The sequence below is a fragment of the Triturus cristatus genome, chromosome 3_2 (assembly GCF_964204655.1).
Source record: "Triturus cristatus chromosome 3_2, aTriCri1.1, whole genome shotgun sequence".
In the NCBI taxonomy this organism is placed as follows: domain Eukaryota; kingdom Metazoa; phylum Chordata; class Amphibia; order Caudata; family Salamandridae; genus Triturus; species Triturus cristatus.
The window spans coordinates 304570806-304588687 of NC_140584.1; the positions used below are offsets into that span (position 1 = coordinate 304570806).

A 17882-nucleotide genomic window follows, 5' to 3' on the forward strand; every position below is an offset into this window, starting at 1 on the left:
TCTGTCTAGTGTGTATGCTATTTCCAACGAACCTCAAGTAGTGCATCTGATGCTGCAAGCCGTTCTCAGCTGCTGACTAGCACAAATCCTGCTGTTGATGCATGAGCAACTGGCCTCTCGGTTTATGTGTCCTTTGTGTGGAGTTTTATCCAAGGTGATGAAGAGCAGTTTCCTGTAGATTTCCAGAAGGGGACCCTTTTGGTATTCTATATGTTAATTTAGTTAGTTTGGAGACACACTGCTCCATGAGCCTCAAAACGGTTGGGAAGGGTGTCTGAACCGAATTAGTTATCAGGACACTACCTCGCTCGAATAACGCCTCCCCGCATAGAATACCAAAAGGGTATTGTATCCTGTGCACGATTCCTTGCATCCTCACTTACCTTTTGTATATATCAAAATAGTTTCACTCTACCGACATTATTTTCGTTAGTATAGTGAGAACAGAAGGGATCTGTTTCAGTCCTGATGAAGAACCCCCAGAGCTTCGAAACATGTTGACTTACAAAGGAGGGTCCGCACATTGACGCAGGACATCTCCGACTCACCTCTTTTAATAGGATCAGCTCCAGGGAATATTAGTTATTAGTTCACAGGGGCCAGGTACTTTTTACTTCACTTTTTCACTTACCCCTGACCCCTCCTCTTATGAACTCCTACACCACACATAGTACTGAAGATCAGTGCTTCCACATATTCGTAGGTCGTAGCACGCCCCGTGCCCCATGATGAAGCATGACACCAAGGGCCCTTTTGGTGTGTGAGGGGTATTTAAACATACGCTGTGTGCTTTCAACCATTGTAGGAAACACACTTTAACCTATGAGAGCACAACCACCTAAAGAAAGCCATCTACAGGTGGATCCATGTGTTTTGTATAAAAAAACATTGAACAATGTCAAATAGCACTCATATGTGAGCGCTTTCTGGCTTTATTTAATCCTTTTTGTGACAAACACAAGGGGTGGAGGGGCAATGGGAACGTGGAGGGAAGGGTGCAGCAACACAACAGACATGAGGAGGGCGGGGACAAGCAACATAAGGGAAGTGGGTTGGGAGAGAGCAGCAACATAAAGAACAGTGGGAGGAGGAGGGGTTGGGGCAAGGGCATGAAATGTGGGAGGAAGAAGGGACTGGAGACGCGTGCACTCTTATAGAGTGCATGCAAAAAAAGTTACAATAATAAAAATGTAAGTACCTGCTGGAGTCAGTGGCTAGTGGAAGGACACTACCGCAGGCAGGAAACTGTACTTTATCTATGCTTCAAAGCAGGTACAAACTCGAAGCCCCAGGAATAACAGGAGGTGCGGACCAATTTGACTTTAAAGAATGTTTTTTAAGAGCTTGCACAACAGCGCTGGTTGTTGTACAACATGGTTTAAAGACAGAAAAGTGCTATGACACGGTCAACGTGGGCTGCACCATAGAACTTTTTTATTCTTCAAGCCATGTTGCACAGCAGCCCACGCTGCTGTGCAACTTCTCCCAAAAAATATTGACTTGGCTAATAGGCTTCGCATAGGTGAAATCTGTTGGCTTTGCCAATGCTGTTTCTTCCAGCTTAAGCTGCCCTGCAAAATACATCCAAATTCACCATAACTTCACTTTTTAGAATGAGTTATTGCAATAATAATTTTGAGATAAAACGCCACACGGTGTTGAAGTACACATTAATACATCTGATGCTAATAGAGTGATCAGTATGTCTCAAGTTCAGCTGCATGATGAGGTCATAATTTATACTATTGAGAACTAAACCCAGTTTTCTGAACAGACCAGCGATACACACCATAAAAAGACTGTTGAAAGAAAATTGAATCAAAGATTGAAGGAAATGCATTAACATTTCAAACAAAATGATTGTTTTTTCTGCTGCCCTTTTTGAGCAGTGCTACTTCCTAGCAAATGGAAGTTCAGTAAAGGTATGGGGAGATGTACTCTAAACTCCAATATGAAAATTACATAGGTTAAATTTGAACAGAAATGCTTTTCATATTCCAAATACTGCTGTGGAAGTGTCAGCAAAACTTTGTTTTCCTTACCAGATAGCACAGAAGAGGGTTGTGGAGACATGCAAAAGGGGTTGGAGATGAAAAGGGAGTGAGGACAGTGTGCACAAAGACATATAGGGTGAAACCCCAATTAAGAAGGAAAAATTTCCCACCACAGTAAAAAACGAATTTACAAATTGTGCTACGTTACATAAGCATTTTGCAATGTTTTCATTGGTAAAAAATGCACCTGGTGATCATGTATATTCAGGCCTAAGGTTTATTGCAGTGCCACGCCAGGCAAACTAATTGCTTTCTCTTGTTATTTAATACTCTGAGGGTACCAGGAGGTTTGCTGGAATTGGGTGCTGAACATTTCCTGTCACTTGAATCTGCCCCTCTCGGATTTGCTTGTCGGAGCGAGTTCAAGGAATTTACAGGATTGGGACTAAGGGTAGCTAAATGTGATGAGCCTTGCTTTCTTATAAAGTCCCTGGCATTTGTTTATTTTATAAATGTTTCATTCCTTTCCTCTCCACAAGGACAATGATACTTGTGAGGAATGGGAGCGTCATGAAGCCTTGCATGAAGATGTAACCAACCAAGAGCGAACTGAGGAGCGGCTCTTCGAGGAGAAGATTGAACTGAAATGGGAAAAAGGAGGCTCTGGGCTGGTCTTCTACACAGATGCCCAGTACTGGCGGGCAGAAGAAGGAGGTGAGATTCTGCCATCTGTAGAAACAAGATCCGTTAGGGGGGTTAAAACACTGAGGTGGAAAGCACTTTGAGTCACTGAGAGATGCTGGGGTTCCAAACTGTGGAGGTGGGTCTTAACAGCTCTAGCATGGCCAGAAACCCAACCACTCAGGGAGGTAGTGCTTTCATCGAGTCGAGCAGGGTCTACTAGTACTGGATGCATAGGTTACTGGCATGCAGGAAGACCAGGAACACAAAACATTGAGGAGTTAGGCAACACCGAGACCTGGAGCGACACGGGCACTGGAAAAGAGGGGACTTATAACTAGACAGAAAGGACAGCCAAACATTAGGAAGGGAACTCACACTATTTTTGAGTTTGAAGTTTTATTTTACTGGGATCGGAACAACATCTCACAATGAAGTGGGGGGGTGGGTTCAGTAGATCAACAAATGCATTGAGGTGAATGCCCTGTGTTTGTGGTGGAACTTGTATTTTCCAGTTGTTTGTTCGTTGCCTGAAGGTATTGTTCTTCTCTGGACAGACTTCGATGAGCAGACAGCTGATGACTGGGATGTGGATATGAGTGTCTACTATGAGGATGGAGCTGGTGACAAGGATGCTCGGGACTCTGTTAGGATGCGCCAAGAACAACGTCGCCGAGAAGGATTAGAGGAGGATGCTGGTCTTGGAAAGCCAATTGGAACATTTGAACAGTACACCAAGGTAAGTAGAACAACTGAGACTTTGGTTGCCATATATTGCTGCTCTATATCTTGGATGGTTATGCTTTGTCTCAGGTGGGAAGCAGAAAGAAGGGAAGGATGGGGGAAACATTAGCCTTTGACTGGCATACACTTGATATCCCACGTGGCTCTTGGACCTTGCTAAGAAGTCATCAGCTAGTGAGATTTTATTAAACACTTTGACCATGCCCTGCTTGGCCCCAGTACAAGTCTGCTTCTTCCATGTGTGTTTGTAAGGATTGGCCACTGGAGGTTCTAGTTTAATTAAACTCTTTCTGCCTCAACTTATTGATTGAGGTGGGGAGAAAAGTTATCCATGAATAAGGCCAGCAAAGGTAGAGCTGTCACAATGTGGAAAGGTGAGCAGTTCTTGATGGGACTTTTTCCTTCATTGCAGAAACGTTCTACTCTTTCTTCAAAACCTGGTTAGCTAGAAGAGTTGATTCCAAAGATAATGTTACTACCCACAATGCCTTGAGCCAGTGATTCTTTAAATTATTGTCTTTATCAATGAGATCCAAATGTCCTGGGAGAAAGTTAGTGCTGGCTGCATATGATGCCAGGGTCACTACTATATTTCGGTTATTGTGAGATTTGCTCTGCCTACAATGCCTGGGTCAGTGGGAGTTGTTGAATTCTAGACTGATAATATCCTGGTCATCTAGTCATTTGGACAGAGCATTATGTGGTGGTGGTATGACTAGGATACAAGGGCTTTTGAGAGAGAATTTGCTCGATTTTTGAGCATCTTTCTTCAATCAAGACTTTTAAAGTTGCTGCTCAATGCTTAGTCTTTTCCGATCAAAGAGTCACTATCCTTATTATCAGCTCTCTAGCTGCTGGGGAAAGAGTCTTTGTCCTCTGTTTATGGTGCAGGAGCTGCTGGGAAAAGTGAAGCTGTCATCAGTTCATTGGCTTCCTAACCTTTGAGGGAAACTATTGTCCTCAGTTCATTGGTGCCCTCACTAACGAAGAAAGCGTTACTGTCCTTTGCTCTTTTGGTATGTTGACTGCTGGAAAAAGAATGAGAATAGTCTGAAGCACTGGCTACTGTGGAAAGGCGAAGCTGCTCTTATTTCACTGGTTAACTGGCTGCTGGGGAAAGTGTTAATGCTTGTAGTTCTGTGACTTCCTAGCTACTGGGGGGGGGACGAGTTACCATTCTCAGTTCATTGGTGCCCTGGCTGCCAGTGAAGAGCTGCTACAGTCCTCAGTTCACCATTTTGCTGGCTCCTGTGGAAAGGGCAGCTGTACTTATTTAATTGGTTCCTAGGCTGCTGGGGAGAAGATGGGTCCCTCGCTGTTGGGAAGAGAGTCGCTGCTATCAGTTCATTGTCGTCCTACATGCTGTGAAAAGAGTTGGTGTTCAATTGATAACCTGCCTTCTGCACAGAGCCTCTGTCCTTCTTCATTGGTTCTCTGGCCACCAGATCATCAAATACTTTGAAGCTCTCTTTAGACAGTAAAAGGGTTTACTCCCAGTCCATGATAAAGCAACAATTGTTTAGAATCTTGAGACATCTAGTTTTTTGAAAGAGGGCAAAATATCCATCAGCATCTCGCGCTGCCAGAAGATGAAACTGCTGGGACCCAGATAAAAAATGTTGACTTAGAACTCATTAAGTCAATCCATGGCCTTCACTGCCCTATGCTCGTCCCATTATCGAGCTCATTTCTCATATACCACAATGAGAAGAAATGGATACTTCCTCGAAGCAGCAGAATTCCTGTAAATCACGAATTCACTCTCCTGTCCTATAAAGCAATTAGAAAAGCCATAAGTCTCCCTCAGTCTGGCTTTCCTCTGTTTTAGAGTTACCCTTCCAGATTCTAAAACTTCTTCCAAATGTTTAAATGTGAAAATGTAGGCTTCAAAACAATGGCTCAAGGAAAGTCTGCTTTATTACCCTCTTGTTACATGTGTGAGTGTATGTGTTTCTTTGAGGGCAAGAACTTCATGCAAGAAATAGCACTGTTTTGCTTGTGTTGCTTCTTTTTCCTTCTCCATAAGAAACAAGCATTTACAATGCAATGGTCTCGGCATTGGTAAAGTTAGAGCTATTGGCATTGCTCATGACATTATTTTTGTTTATGTTTTTGTTTTTAAACATTTAAAGAAACGGCATTGTCATGAGCAATGCCAATAGCTCTAACTTTAACAATGCCGAGACCGTTGCATTGTAAATGCTTGTTTGGTACTCTACGGCAGGAAGGCAAGATACCAGAGAAACCTGGATTTGTTATCTGCCATGGAAGATGGACAATCGACCCATTGCCACCTTGCCCAGAGTGGGAGAACAGAATCCAAGGTTCATTGCAGGGCACCTGGCTATTCGTTGTAGAGGGTTAGGATGGCATTCAGAGCCATCGAGGAGAGTAGGCATCTTACATTTTCAGGTCATTTCATCCACTACAGCTCTAAGCCACCGTTTAAAGAGCGGCCCTTGCAGGAGCATCCGACATCTTGTCAGCAACAGTCGAAAGACGGGCAAGGCCCTGGCTGCAGAGGAGACTGTAAAGGGACCCAAGCTGCAGACCCCCCAGGATGTGCATCATCACAAGGGAAGCTCACTTCCTGCACTGGTGAATCAAACACAGGAAGGACCCCGCCACCCAGGTTTAATCCCCCCAGCTTACAGCGCTTTATAAACTACAGTAAAACACAGAAAGAAATCAGGGGAGGTGATGTCCCAGCAGAGCGCCCTATAAAGCTTTCAGTTACACAGAGGAGGGGCGGGCTTCAGTACAAACGCCATTTACAGCCCTTTAAGTGGCTCTCTCTTTTACAGCCCTGTGCATTACAGGGAGGGGCTGGGGTCTGCCTCCTGTAACAACCTCATGACTTACATACAGGTTTCTGTTTTTACTCTGCACAGATAATGCAAAGCTTTGTTCAGTCAATCATCCTACAAAAACAAAATAAACACCATCACACAAATGCACTTTCAACCTTCGTAGAGAGTTAAAACATCTGCATACTTGACAAGATGTACAGCGCATCAGTCAAGGGAAAAGCAACTATCTACATTCATGATACATGACATTGGTCTTAAATCCAATACTGAACCTCGAATAAACTACAAACCACCACCTTAGACTGCACAAACGTTATTCATTTCTTGCGTGTATTCCGGCGGAGGGGGCCCCCATTCAGCCTGAGGCCTATGTATATCTGGTAGATATCTGGATTATGGTCATCCTGCAGGAGGTGTGGGGGACATCATTTACCGTTATGCCACTCGTTCTCATGACTGCATTGCTTCTTTTTAATATATTAAATAGGTCTATTTCACCACCTCCAAAGGCCAGTCATTACCGGGACAGTTTACTCTTGTGACTTACTTTTATTTCAGAAAGTCTTTATTAGGATTTTGTGCAAACAGTAAGATTCAGCCGAGAAAATACAAAGGTCTCACCCTAGTTGAGGACCTGGTGACATCTAATCAGAACAGCGCAAGTGAGGCTGATGGGAGAACACGTAACAGGAATCCATATTTATAACGCAGCAGCAAACAGTTCAGTCCAATCTATAAAGTTTTCAAAGCTCATTAAAGATCCATAAGCGTTCTTTAAATGCAGGAACAATGTACTTCGTTGCAATTCCAGGATAGCATTCAAGAGGCCATGGGGCGTTAAGGTTATTGTACGCAGATGCTTTATGATGCCACCATACATAGTCAAAGGAGCGCGCCAAATTACAACAAATGACCTTCAAATTGGCTTGTTCCCACTGGAAATACAAGAATGATAAAACCTATAGGTCTTGCCTTACAGACCTATTGGATTTGGCAATTATTTTTGACAGTGCTGTACAGCGTTGGCAGCTGACGCTATGCGGCATTTTTATTAATACATTAAAAAAATTGATGTGCTCGGCGAGGCAAGTTATTGCGACATGCATGATTATACATGTGCGTGCATTACAAAATAGCGTGTTTTTTTAGTGGACAGATCTGCGATGCACTGGTAAATGTAAAAAAAGTTGCAATAGTAGGGCGAAAGTGCGTTGTGTTGTTTGGGGGGTGGGGAGTGAGCTGGCCAGGGTGGGAGCAACACAGAGCGGGATGGAGCAAAAAACGCACTCTGGGTAGAACAACGCAGGGGAGACGGATAAGACAATGAGCAAACACACGGGGGGAATAGATGGGACAGCAACATGGATCCGTTGAGGGTGAGTAAAACAGGTGATGCATACATGCCACTATACCAGATTCAGACGGGAGACTCCCGAATTTCGAAGCCAAACAATTATTTTTTTGGGCTGTCTTCCAAGTTCTGCCTGAAATTTACCTCTGCTTCAATAGAAGTCAATGAGGAAAATACACTCCCTGATATTCTTTTCATAATCCCCCATTTTCAATTTCTAAAATGTTGGCATGTATGGTAACGGGAGTCCAACGCCCACGGATGGGGAGAAGCAGAGGGGGCACCAAAAAGGCAGATGGGACAGCAACACGTTGCGGTACGGGTTAGAGAGAAGCAGACAGTGGAGAGTAACACAGAGGTGGTGGGAGCGAAGCAATAGAGGGAGAGAGAGCTAGAAGTGGAGAGAGAGCTGAAAAAGACCGGGGCAGAACTCTAGCATCAGTGCTCCCCCGCGGTGCTAAAAAGCAGTACGCTTAGAGTGGAGGGGCGGCTGGGTGATTGCTGGTTAAAGGGAACGGGGCGAACAATAAAACATCCTGTCGGTCAAGTACGTGCGCTTGACCACGGTGTACACGAATAAATTTTTTTTTTTTAAACGCATCTCGTGCCCCATGACCAATATTCGTTCACGGATACCATTGTCAGTAGTCTCTGCAGCGTGCGTAATTAGCCTAGAAGTACTGGGAAAACCGCCCCCAAAACTACTCGAGCACAGGCTGTAGGCCTAGAGCATCCTCCATTTTCCTGTGATACGCCGCTGCGCTTAAGTACCCCCCCTCTACCAGGCGCGCCTCACCTTGTTTGTTTTCGTTCAGTTGCCGCTCATTATCTCCTGCAAAAAAAGAGGCGGTATGAGGGCGAGTCCGCCCGCCCCGCAAATCTTAACAGCCAATCATGTACCGCACTGAAGAAGGCAACCACTGAGGATAAGCTGTAACATTTGCGGCCAATCAAAAACAAAAATTGCGAGCAAAATAAACCAATCAACGGAGCAGTCTTCGCTCCACGCCACTGACGATATGTCCTACGCGCTAGTTACGTAGAGGCAGTCGTGAGGCTATACATACGCACATATAAAAATGTTTAAAATATAAATAGACCTTAATGTCCAGCTTGACAAAATACAACAACAAGCACGCACCTAGTGAGAAGATCGCGACCTGGCAATTAACAAATGCGTCCGGACGCCGGGACACCACCGCCTTTCTCCGAGGCACAGCAGAAAATGCCTCGGAGAAAGGGAGTGTCCTTTTCGGATTGGGGGCCGATCCGAAAAGGACTGGGCAGGATTAGAGTGACGGGACCTCTTCTCCAATGGCTGGCCAGCATTTACTAGGCCAGCCAATGGAGAACAGGGAAGAAGAGGGGCGGGTTCAAGCCCCTCTTCACCCAAGTCATTATGTCTCGCGAGCGAGACTGCGCAAGCGCAGCCATCGCTAGCCGAGACCTAAAAATTGGGCTATAGATGTTCCATCTCAATCTGCAATCATCGCATACATCTTCCTGGAGAGTGGATGGCCTTCAGGAATGCGTTTTTGGGGAGCCACAGCCCTGGGTGCACAGCAATTTACCAAGGAGAGTTCCTGTTTGTGTGTGAACCAAGGCTGCTGGGACTCTTGAAATCCTGAAACGTGTTTGGTGAGAGTGATCGTGAGGGGAGTGCTTCATTTTGTGTCAGAAAATTCGGTGACTGACGAGACATGCTTGAACACTTTACCGTTTGTTCGGGTGGTATTTCATGCAAGATTAGCCTGACTGGTATTATTCATTTTCCACATTTAATACCCCTTTGGGAAACATTCGGAATGGTGTTAATACATTCAAATGAGTTATTGCTTAGTTCTTTTGAAAGCCATTTTCCCCCCCAGATGTCTGTTACCTTACTCCTGCCTCCTTGTTGCTGAAGCGGTTACTAGCAGCTCTTGATATGGGAGTGGTTAAGACCGGTTGTGGTATTTGATCCTTGTGAAGGCCTGGGACGGGTGACTTGCCTTTCGCTTTTATACCTTTAATAAAAGCTTGATCTTCGAAAAGGGGACTCTGTGGGAACGGTCAACTGTTTCATGCCTGCCACGTTTGCACTCCTTTCCTGCCTTCAGTTCAATATCAAATGGCTCAAAAGCTATCTCTGCACTGGCTTTTTTGATAACTTTTTCACTCACAATCGTGCATACAGAGCAGGGTCTGTTGCTAGAGTAGCCTTTGCGTCGTTTAATACCCAGAAACCACTGTGACGTGAATCTGAGGTATATTAGTGGATCTTAATTTAGTTGGACGCCCAGTGTGTCACGCATTTTAAAATACAGGACATGCTTCAAATCGGTCTAAACACACCTTGAATGACTAATGGTGTTTGTATTTTCAGTACCACATCACTCCACAAACGCTGCTTCGGATGTGATTCTACGATTCTTCCTTGAATGCATTCATGTGTGTGTGCTCTTCTCCAAAAAACAAGCATTGAACAGTCCAAAGCCAAAAGTCAACTTTTTTGTTGTTAGTCTTCAGAAGTGTCCCTAAGAGACCAACTCCAGTCATGCAACCCATTTTTTGTGTGGTGCAGATACATCTAAGATGCTGTCTCTTAAAATATATCTTCCATACACCATTCTACACCTCTAACATTCATTTGCTTGGAGAACTCAGTCTGTCCCAAGCTTATCTTAGCCCTCGCTCCAAACATTTGAGAGTATTCAGCCGATGTACATTTGAAGAAAAAATTAGGCAAAGAGGCTCGATTTCTTTTCCCCATGTTCCATTTATGTGAAGGAAAAATCTAAATGTTGATGTTACTACAGGGACATAACTTTTTCACATTATTCTTAGTTCTGAGTGCGCCTCTGTGTTAAAACATTGTGTAATTTGAACTAACAACCTTTTAGATTATCCTAGTGTTCATCGTCCTAGAAACTATTTACTAAACTTGAGAAGATGACTTGGTTTCAAAGTGTGTCATTGAAATGAGACCAAAGCAATGTTTAGTGAACAGTTTTGTTCAGCCCCTTCATAGCCAGCATGTTAGCTCTCGTGTCTGAGAGCATGTGTAGGACAGTATACTCCCTCCCACCACCCCCAAGGGTCTGGCATGGCCGATTTCTCCATTCATTAATCCTTAATCCTGAGACCAGTATATTTAGTGCCAATTTTATGTGTTTATTTAATGTTAAACTTGTGGTTGCTGTAGCTGTGATCTGTGCTGTCCTCTCTTCTTAGGGCATTGGCCGGAAGGTTATGGAGCAGCAGGGCTGGTCAGAGGGACTCGGCTTGGGCAGCAGCGGCGCTGGGATCCCGGAAGCATTGGACAACGAGGGTCAGAATCCCAGATGCAAGCGTGGACTTGGGTGAGTTTTAAACCAAGCAGCTGTGGTGGAGGGGGCAGGAGCAGAAGGGCTAGCGTGTAGAGGGTTCGCGTTGGGTTTATCCTTCAGTCTCTGATCTAATTTTATTTAAGTCAAAGTATTACATGTGTGAACTGTAGTCTTATTATTTTTTTTAAACTATATAACCATAGCACAGATAAACAAAGTTACCAATATACTTGCATCTGTTGTATCCTGCCATGTACCCCATCGTCCTGCACTTCTCATGGTATTGCTCAACTGTGAAAGAGCCAGTTTCTGCTCACCATCTCATATTCGGAATTGTCTATTTCCTGGTATGTCCCAGGATTAGCTTGGACTGAGCAGCTAAGAAGTGATGAAATAATCCATACATTTGACTGGAACAATAGGCAGTCCATTGGTGCTGTAGATTGGCTGTGGTTTTGTCTTGTGTAGATTTGAAGATGACATTTCAGTCCAAACTAAAGTCGGTGCTTCTCTGGTTACTTGTATCTCTTTCTAGACCGAACGGTGCATAAAACAATGCTGCATTGGTCATGATGGGCAACATGAGTGAAGAGCCAAGTTGTATCAGATGCATACAGTCTACTTGCCATAGAAATAGATTAATCTCTACAGGTGGACACTATAGTGTTGGTTGCGGTAAAATTGAGAGAGTGCTAGAAAATAAACAATCTGCAGGATTTTGAGTTAAGAATGTTAGTTTTTCCTCTCTTGGCAAGCTTCTCGTTAGTGTCCCTGGTGGACTAAAATACCAGGCTATGGATTTTTTTCTGCCGCCAGACCCACAGATAAAGATATTGGTAGCTGACAAAGATATTCGTGCAAAAGAAGTGCTGATTGCAGGTCTTCTGTTGAAACCCTGTGATTTTGCCACGTTCAACTGACCTGAAACTCCTGGTTCATGCCCCCTCTTGTTTCTACCTCCCCCTCCTGTGAGGATAGTTTGTAAGGTGTACATTTATGAAGTACCTTATTACCAGCAGTTTCACGTCTCCATCACACCTTTCTTGCATGGACACCTACAGGGGAACGAGAAATTCAGTAGATCAGCTGGTTAGACCAGAGATCCCATCTAAAAGCGTAGAAAGGTCAGACATTTTCCCAGGTTCCCAGGAAGATTGTTTTATGTCTTTGTAGCAAGAACTTTGAAGCAGCATGCATATTTTAAATATGTCTCCTGTTGTGATCTTAATTCAAAATAAATGTAAAATTGTTAGGCCTCTTGCCCCTTTTTTGTCTCCCTGTCCGACCGAAGCCAAAGGTCCTTTATAAACTACTCTGCCTAATCAGACTCTATCCTGGCGGTGGGGTGTCAATAAACAATCTTCTTCCTTTCCCCTGCCACTGTCCAGTAGAAAACCATTTCAGTGTAGGAAGTTAATACCTTCGGTCACAAAGCTCGTAGTGCATTAGTCTCCGAGCTAAACAGCATTGCAATTGTTATGTTCACTCCAATACAGCATCTGCTGGACTCTCCCATCACGCATGACCCCTCCGGGTCTGGAGCCTTCATCTGTGCCATGCGATGGTGAGGCGAGTTAGGATAGGCACCTGCAAGGCCTTGGATGTAGGTTTACTCATTGCACAATCCTTGAGCCATTTCTTACATTCCGGGTTTGCTTCCACACCCTCTCACCAGGTATCGTGGAGAGAAGCTGCAGACATTTGGTGCTGTGAAGAAACAACGAACCGACAACATCTTCATCTCCACTGTGTATGATGATCCGCGTGAGGTGGACCAGGGAGACTTGCTGCTCAGACGCCAGCCACCAGTCAGCATGAAGTACCGTCCAGGCAGACCAGCCCCTGGACCTTCGTGACACATGGACCTTGCCTCGTGCACAGATCACTTGCTTGGGAGGTGCTGTCTCGGAATAGAACTCCAATCCTTTTATTCGGAACTGTTTCTAAACTAGAAAACTTCCTTTTAAAATATTTATTGTAAGAAAAAATATTTTTGTATTTAAAAAAAAAAAAAAACGATGGAAAAAAATTGGAATGTGTCTCCTTTTCTACTTCAGTGCTCAGTAATGTTGCTCAGCTTGGCGTTTGTAAAAAAAAATTCTTTTTACCAAGGGATCTGGCGCTGACCTGTTGTGTATCCAGGCATTGCTTGCTGTGATGAGAATTGTGCTTCTAAACGCAGCACATTCTGCACAGTCCTATACATTCCCAGTGTAGTTGAAATATTGATGTTTGACTGTGTTCGTAGATTGCTCCACCATTTAAGCTCCTGGAACTTCCTACCTGAAAAGATTATTTTGGAGACACCACTTAAAGTCCTTTGAACGTAATAATTATTCAGCATCAGGGATTCAGGCTCATAATCTAATTATTGTCTTCTGGCAGAGGTATTGCAATTATACATGCCAAGCCCAGGCAGTCCCCTGGAGAGGGTAGGATACATTGTTGTACCAGCACCAGAGGTTGCTCTTGTGCCATTAAAAGAACTGCAGCAAAATGTCACCTCACCAATCATACCACCGGCCCTATTACCAGTATGTAAACTTGCTTATGGCCAATTAAATTTTATTTTTTGAAACCACACTGTTTTGTACGCAGTGAAAGCTTATTCCCAATCCCCTTCTGAACAGGGCGTCCTTCCTTAAACTTTGCTCCTGATGGAATGCTTTTCAGAAATGGCTGGGATACACAATCCATGTTAGTTGCTACCCTCAGAAAGAGGCACTGAACGTTTATGGCATAAAAGTCTCCCTAGCAGAGTATCCCTTTATGCAGCACATAGAAGCAGACGCATAACTTGATATTTTTTGCTCCATCGTTTAGAGTATCTCTGAGCACCTTCTTGTTCAGGTGCCTGACATATAGCATATGCACAGATTTTGGCATTCTTGGTCCTCACTTGAACCATTCAGCATGAATCAGGCCGCACCACATCGCCTGACCTCCCCACGCACCTTCCCTCTGGTCTACCCCTTTGTTAATCTCCTTCCTTTCCCCATCTTGACTTGGTCCCTGTGCTCCCACCCTTCCGCCCCACTTGATCCTTCTTAACCCCTACTCTGTGTTCAATCCAGGTAAAGGGCAGAAGGTTGAGGTCCTCTCCCTAAGGCGCCTTCACCATTTGGCGTGAAAAGGGCTTTGAGACTTCAGCTTTTGTTTCTCCTGCCTCAACTCCATACATTATTTATTGATGAATTAACAATACTGTCGGGGGCCACCTAGCCACTGGAGCGCTATTGCTCAGTAATTTTTTCTCCCAGACCACTTTGATGCCTGGGGATTTTCTAAAGGTGGTGAATCTGCATGAATACTATGTAGCCACCAGAAATGTAATTACTAAAGGTAAATAACGTTTGCATTTAGCTCACAGTTCCTGACACAGATAAGACTTCTATATACAGCTCACTTGGCTAGAGTCTGGGTGAATAGGGTTCGAAGAGAGGACGACTAAACTGTGCCACTCTGCACTGGCAATGGATGCAGGCTTGGATTAGAGAATATCCCTGTATGCAGATGATGCCCTTCTGTATGTGTCTGACGCCAAAGTAACAATTGACCGAATGTTATATATTTTTGGTAGATAATCCGCATTTATTATCAGTGGGCATAAATCAGTTAAATACCCCCTATCGACTAGGAAGCAAACGGAGGGATGCCCCTTTCCTTTCAAGGTGGCAAATGAGGGGTTTCCAATCTTGGGCATTTACGTAACGCAGAATTCAGTAGGAACAAATTTATATAAAGCCCTGGCTGAATTTCAAGAGGACAACCAGCTCCCCTCCCGCTAATGTGTAGAGCAGCTCTATTCTAAATAAAAGTGCTTCCCAGTTTCGGTTCTTATTCAGAATACACCAGGTAACCTAAACCATTTTCTGAAAAATTGATGCATTAGTTCAACTGTTGCATGAAACTGTGTTACAACGTGAATCTTGTTGGACAAAGACACATTAAATGTTTGTGGGTGGTGCTGGCACAACCTGACCTGAGAACGTGTTATTGGGCAGCACAGTTGTGTTTAATGACTGGGTGTTTTCATCATCATAGCTGGAACCTTCAATCCAAGTTGATAAACTCGCTGTGGGAGATGGTGATTACCCAGCCGCACTATATGGGCTAATGCAGTTGACATTCCTGCCAAAACCTTGCCAGGGCCGTTGGAGTTATGTGATTCTCTAGCCTCACCTATTTAGCATAATAATGGATTTGTCGCGTTTGCCACATAATAATTCATCTGCTGCTTAATCGTCATATTTTATCCCAAAAAATTGTCCCTAGTACAAATGGATACAAATTTACTAAAAGTATGCCGCCACTTGTTCCTGCACACTGGAAGGTCCGTTGCAAAGGTTAACTGGTCATCTTTCAGTTGCTTATTGCGGTATTTGGGTTAAATTGGTACTGATGAGGTGAAACCTTTTCCCAGACAGTATTATCATGTGTAACAAGCATTTGCAATGCAATAAGTCTCGTATTTACTAGAGTGAGCTATTGGCAATGCAATAGCTTAAACTCTCGCAAATGCGAGACCTATTGCACTGCAAATTACTAGCGCCCATGCAGCGTTTTTACATTCATGAAGGCCGCGCCCCTTTCTTTAGACATTTCTTTAGCTGCGTCTAAAGAAATGAGCATGTCCGACATAAAAGTGAAACCGCGGTATGGGTGCTGTGACAAAAAAAGCATCTGTTTGTCAAGTTGACAAACTTTTTTTTTTTTTTTTGTTAAAAGCGCCCTTGCCGCGCTTTCACTTTGTCGGCCGCTCACCTTTCTTTAGACGTGGTTTGTGTAAAGAAAGGGGCATGGACTCTATGAATGTGAAAGCACCGCGTAGGCACTAATAGATAAAAAAATAAGCAAGCGTGGCCGCTATATTGAAAGCGGACTGCGCTGTTAAAATAAATAATAAAACAGTTATATCTGGAAACCACCTCCATTGACGACATCCAGAGACTCAACGCCGCACTCAGAGGTACAACATTGGCTCTCAAGTACCCACCTAAAACTCAATCAAGAGAAAACGGAAATACTCCTCATCTCCAGCAAAGACGAAAACCCCCGAATTGCAGAATGGCTCAAAGCTATTGACGCCCTCAAGGGTAACATCACCCTGGCTGATTCGGTAAAATCTCTAGGTATCACCCTAGACCAGAGGTCTTCAAACTTTTGGATGCCGAGACCCCCCCCACCCTGTCAACATTTTGAGGCGTAAGTACCCTCTCCTGACAAATTTCTAAACCTGTAGGCAGGGCTACTGGAATTATGAGGCTGGTGAGGACCAAATTACGCGACAGGCTTGACTAAATTGTGTGGGAAGAAAATGTAAATGAGGTTATGTGATGCCACGTATTTTGGGATAGCATTGCTTCATCATTTTGACATTTTTTACACACAGTAACACTGAGGAAAGATTTCACCCCATCAGTACCCGTTTATAACCAAAATACAGCAATTAACGTCCGAAAGATTTCTAGTCAACCTTTGTGAAGGGCCTTCCAATCCGCAGGAATACGTGCTACCACATTAGAAGCTCACCTGGCCCTGGCCGGGAGAAGCAGGAGTCCCTTAAAACCCTGGCGGTTTTGTGCAGAGTTAGGCAGTTTACCCATGCAGTTTTCCTCCCACCCCCTCCCTTCCATCCCTCTCTCCTCTCCTAATCTTGGATCCCTCTCTCACTTTGCAGGCCATTTTCTTTCACCCCTTTTTACAACTTCTGAACTCTTCCCCATTCAACCTCTCACTTCACCTTTAATCACCTTTTTCCATTCTGTCCTTTCACTGCCCTCTTTGTAGCAGGCACATTAACCCTCTGCACTGTGTAGGTGACAAGAGTGTCCATGTGAGTGCACGGTGAGCGATGCAACAGTGTGAGAGTAGGGTAAGAGGAGTGACTGCAGGGTGAGTGAGGTGGCGTATGTATTTGTGTGCGGATGCAAGTTCAGAACGGGAGGAATGAATGTATGATTACTGATGGGCTTGTTTGAGTGAGTTGCATATTGAGCAGTGAGGGGGACAGGTGAGTGAAGTGTCACATGAGTGCAGGATGAGTAGTGTACTTGTGTGACTGCAGGGTGAGGTACAGGGTGAACAGCGCAAGTGCATTGTGAGTTCAGAGTGATCACTGTGAGTGCAGGGTGAGCGTGAAAGTGAAGGGCGAGAATGAGGAATGAGTTGTCTGAATGCAGGATGCATTCCCAGACACATGAAGTAACTCAGCATGATATTGACGGTGGCGTAGTGTTTCAGATATAAGTTAAACTATTGCGGCATTAATCGGGGATCGAGTGTGAAGGAAATAAATAATGTGCTGATCCTGCAACAAACTTACAGTCCTATGGTGAGGGTTGCCAGCAGATTATTTTGATGGCCCAGTCGGTACAAAAATAAGCAGTCACCTAAAGCTGTATTTTCAGCACTTATCTGTGCATACTTCGAACAGCAAATATAAATAGAAAGCACTTTTAATTGTGTTCTAGGGCTGCCTCAATGATCCATGACTGATAATTAAAGAGAACAAAGACAGAAAAGTCACATAACGAATGCATACATACTTTTTTATTTATAAGTCTATTTAGTGTCAAGACTAGGTCCTTGCAGGCTCTTTAAACAAAACACGGCAGGCATTTTTCTTTTGGCAACCCTACTTTATATTCCTTTACATGAAATGTATTCTCGCACTACAGCAGTGAATGTGAAATCCAAATGTAAGGAATAGGCACAGTGGGGACGCAGGGGGTACTGGAACTAAGAGAAAAAACACTAAGCCTCTGTAACCAGTTTACAAAGGCATGTAAATATGCAAATAGTCTTTAAAGACCTGTGAAAAACTCCGGCATGCCCAGAGATAAGACTCCAGACACTGCCCAGCTGAGCCCCCATCAGCTCAAGTTGCACTGCAGCAGCCCGGGCTGAGACACAGGACTGGGGAAGAGGGGGGCTGAAGCCCTGGGCCTGGGCAGAAGTGTGACTGGGAAGGCGCGACCCCCTTTGCATCGCT

At 44.3% G+C, this 17882-nt stretch overlaps 1 protein-coding gene across 1 annotated transcript in view; it reads left to right on the forward strand.

Moving 5' to 3' along the window:
- GPATCH3 (G-patch domain containing 3) overlaps positions 1 to 12904 on the forward strand; it is a 66094-nt gene extending 53190 nt beyond the window's left edge. The window contains exons 3-6 of the mRNA XM_085647713.1: positions 2534 to 2708; positions 3233 to 3414; positions 10794 to 10921; positions 12564 to 12904. Coding sequence (XP_085503839.1) covers positions 2534 to 2708; positions 3233 to 3414; positions 10794 to 10921; positions 12564 to 12744 — 666 coding nt within the window. The 3' untranslated portion in view covers positions 12745 to 12904. The remainder of the gene's footprint in view (positions 1 to 2533; positions 2709 to 3232; positions 3415 to 10793; positions 10922 to 12563) is intronic.
- Positions 12905 to 17882: the final 4978 nt, after the last annotated feature.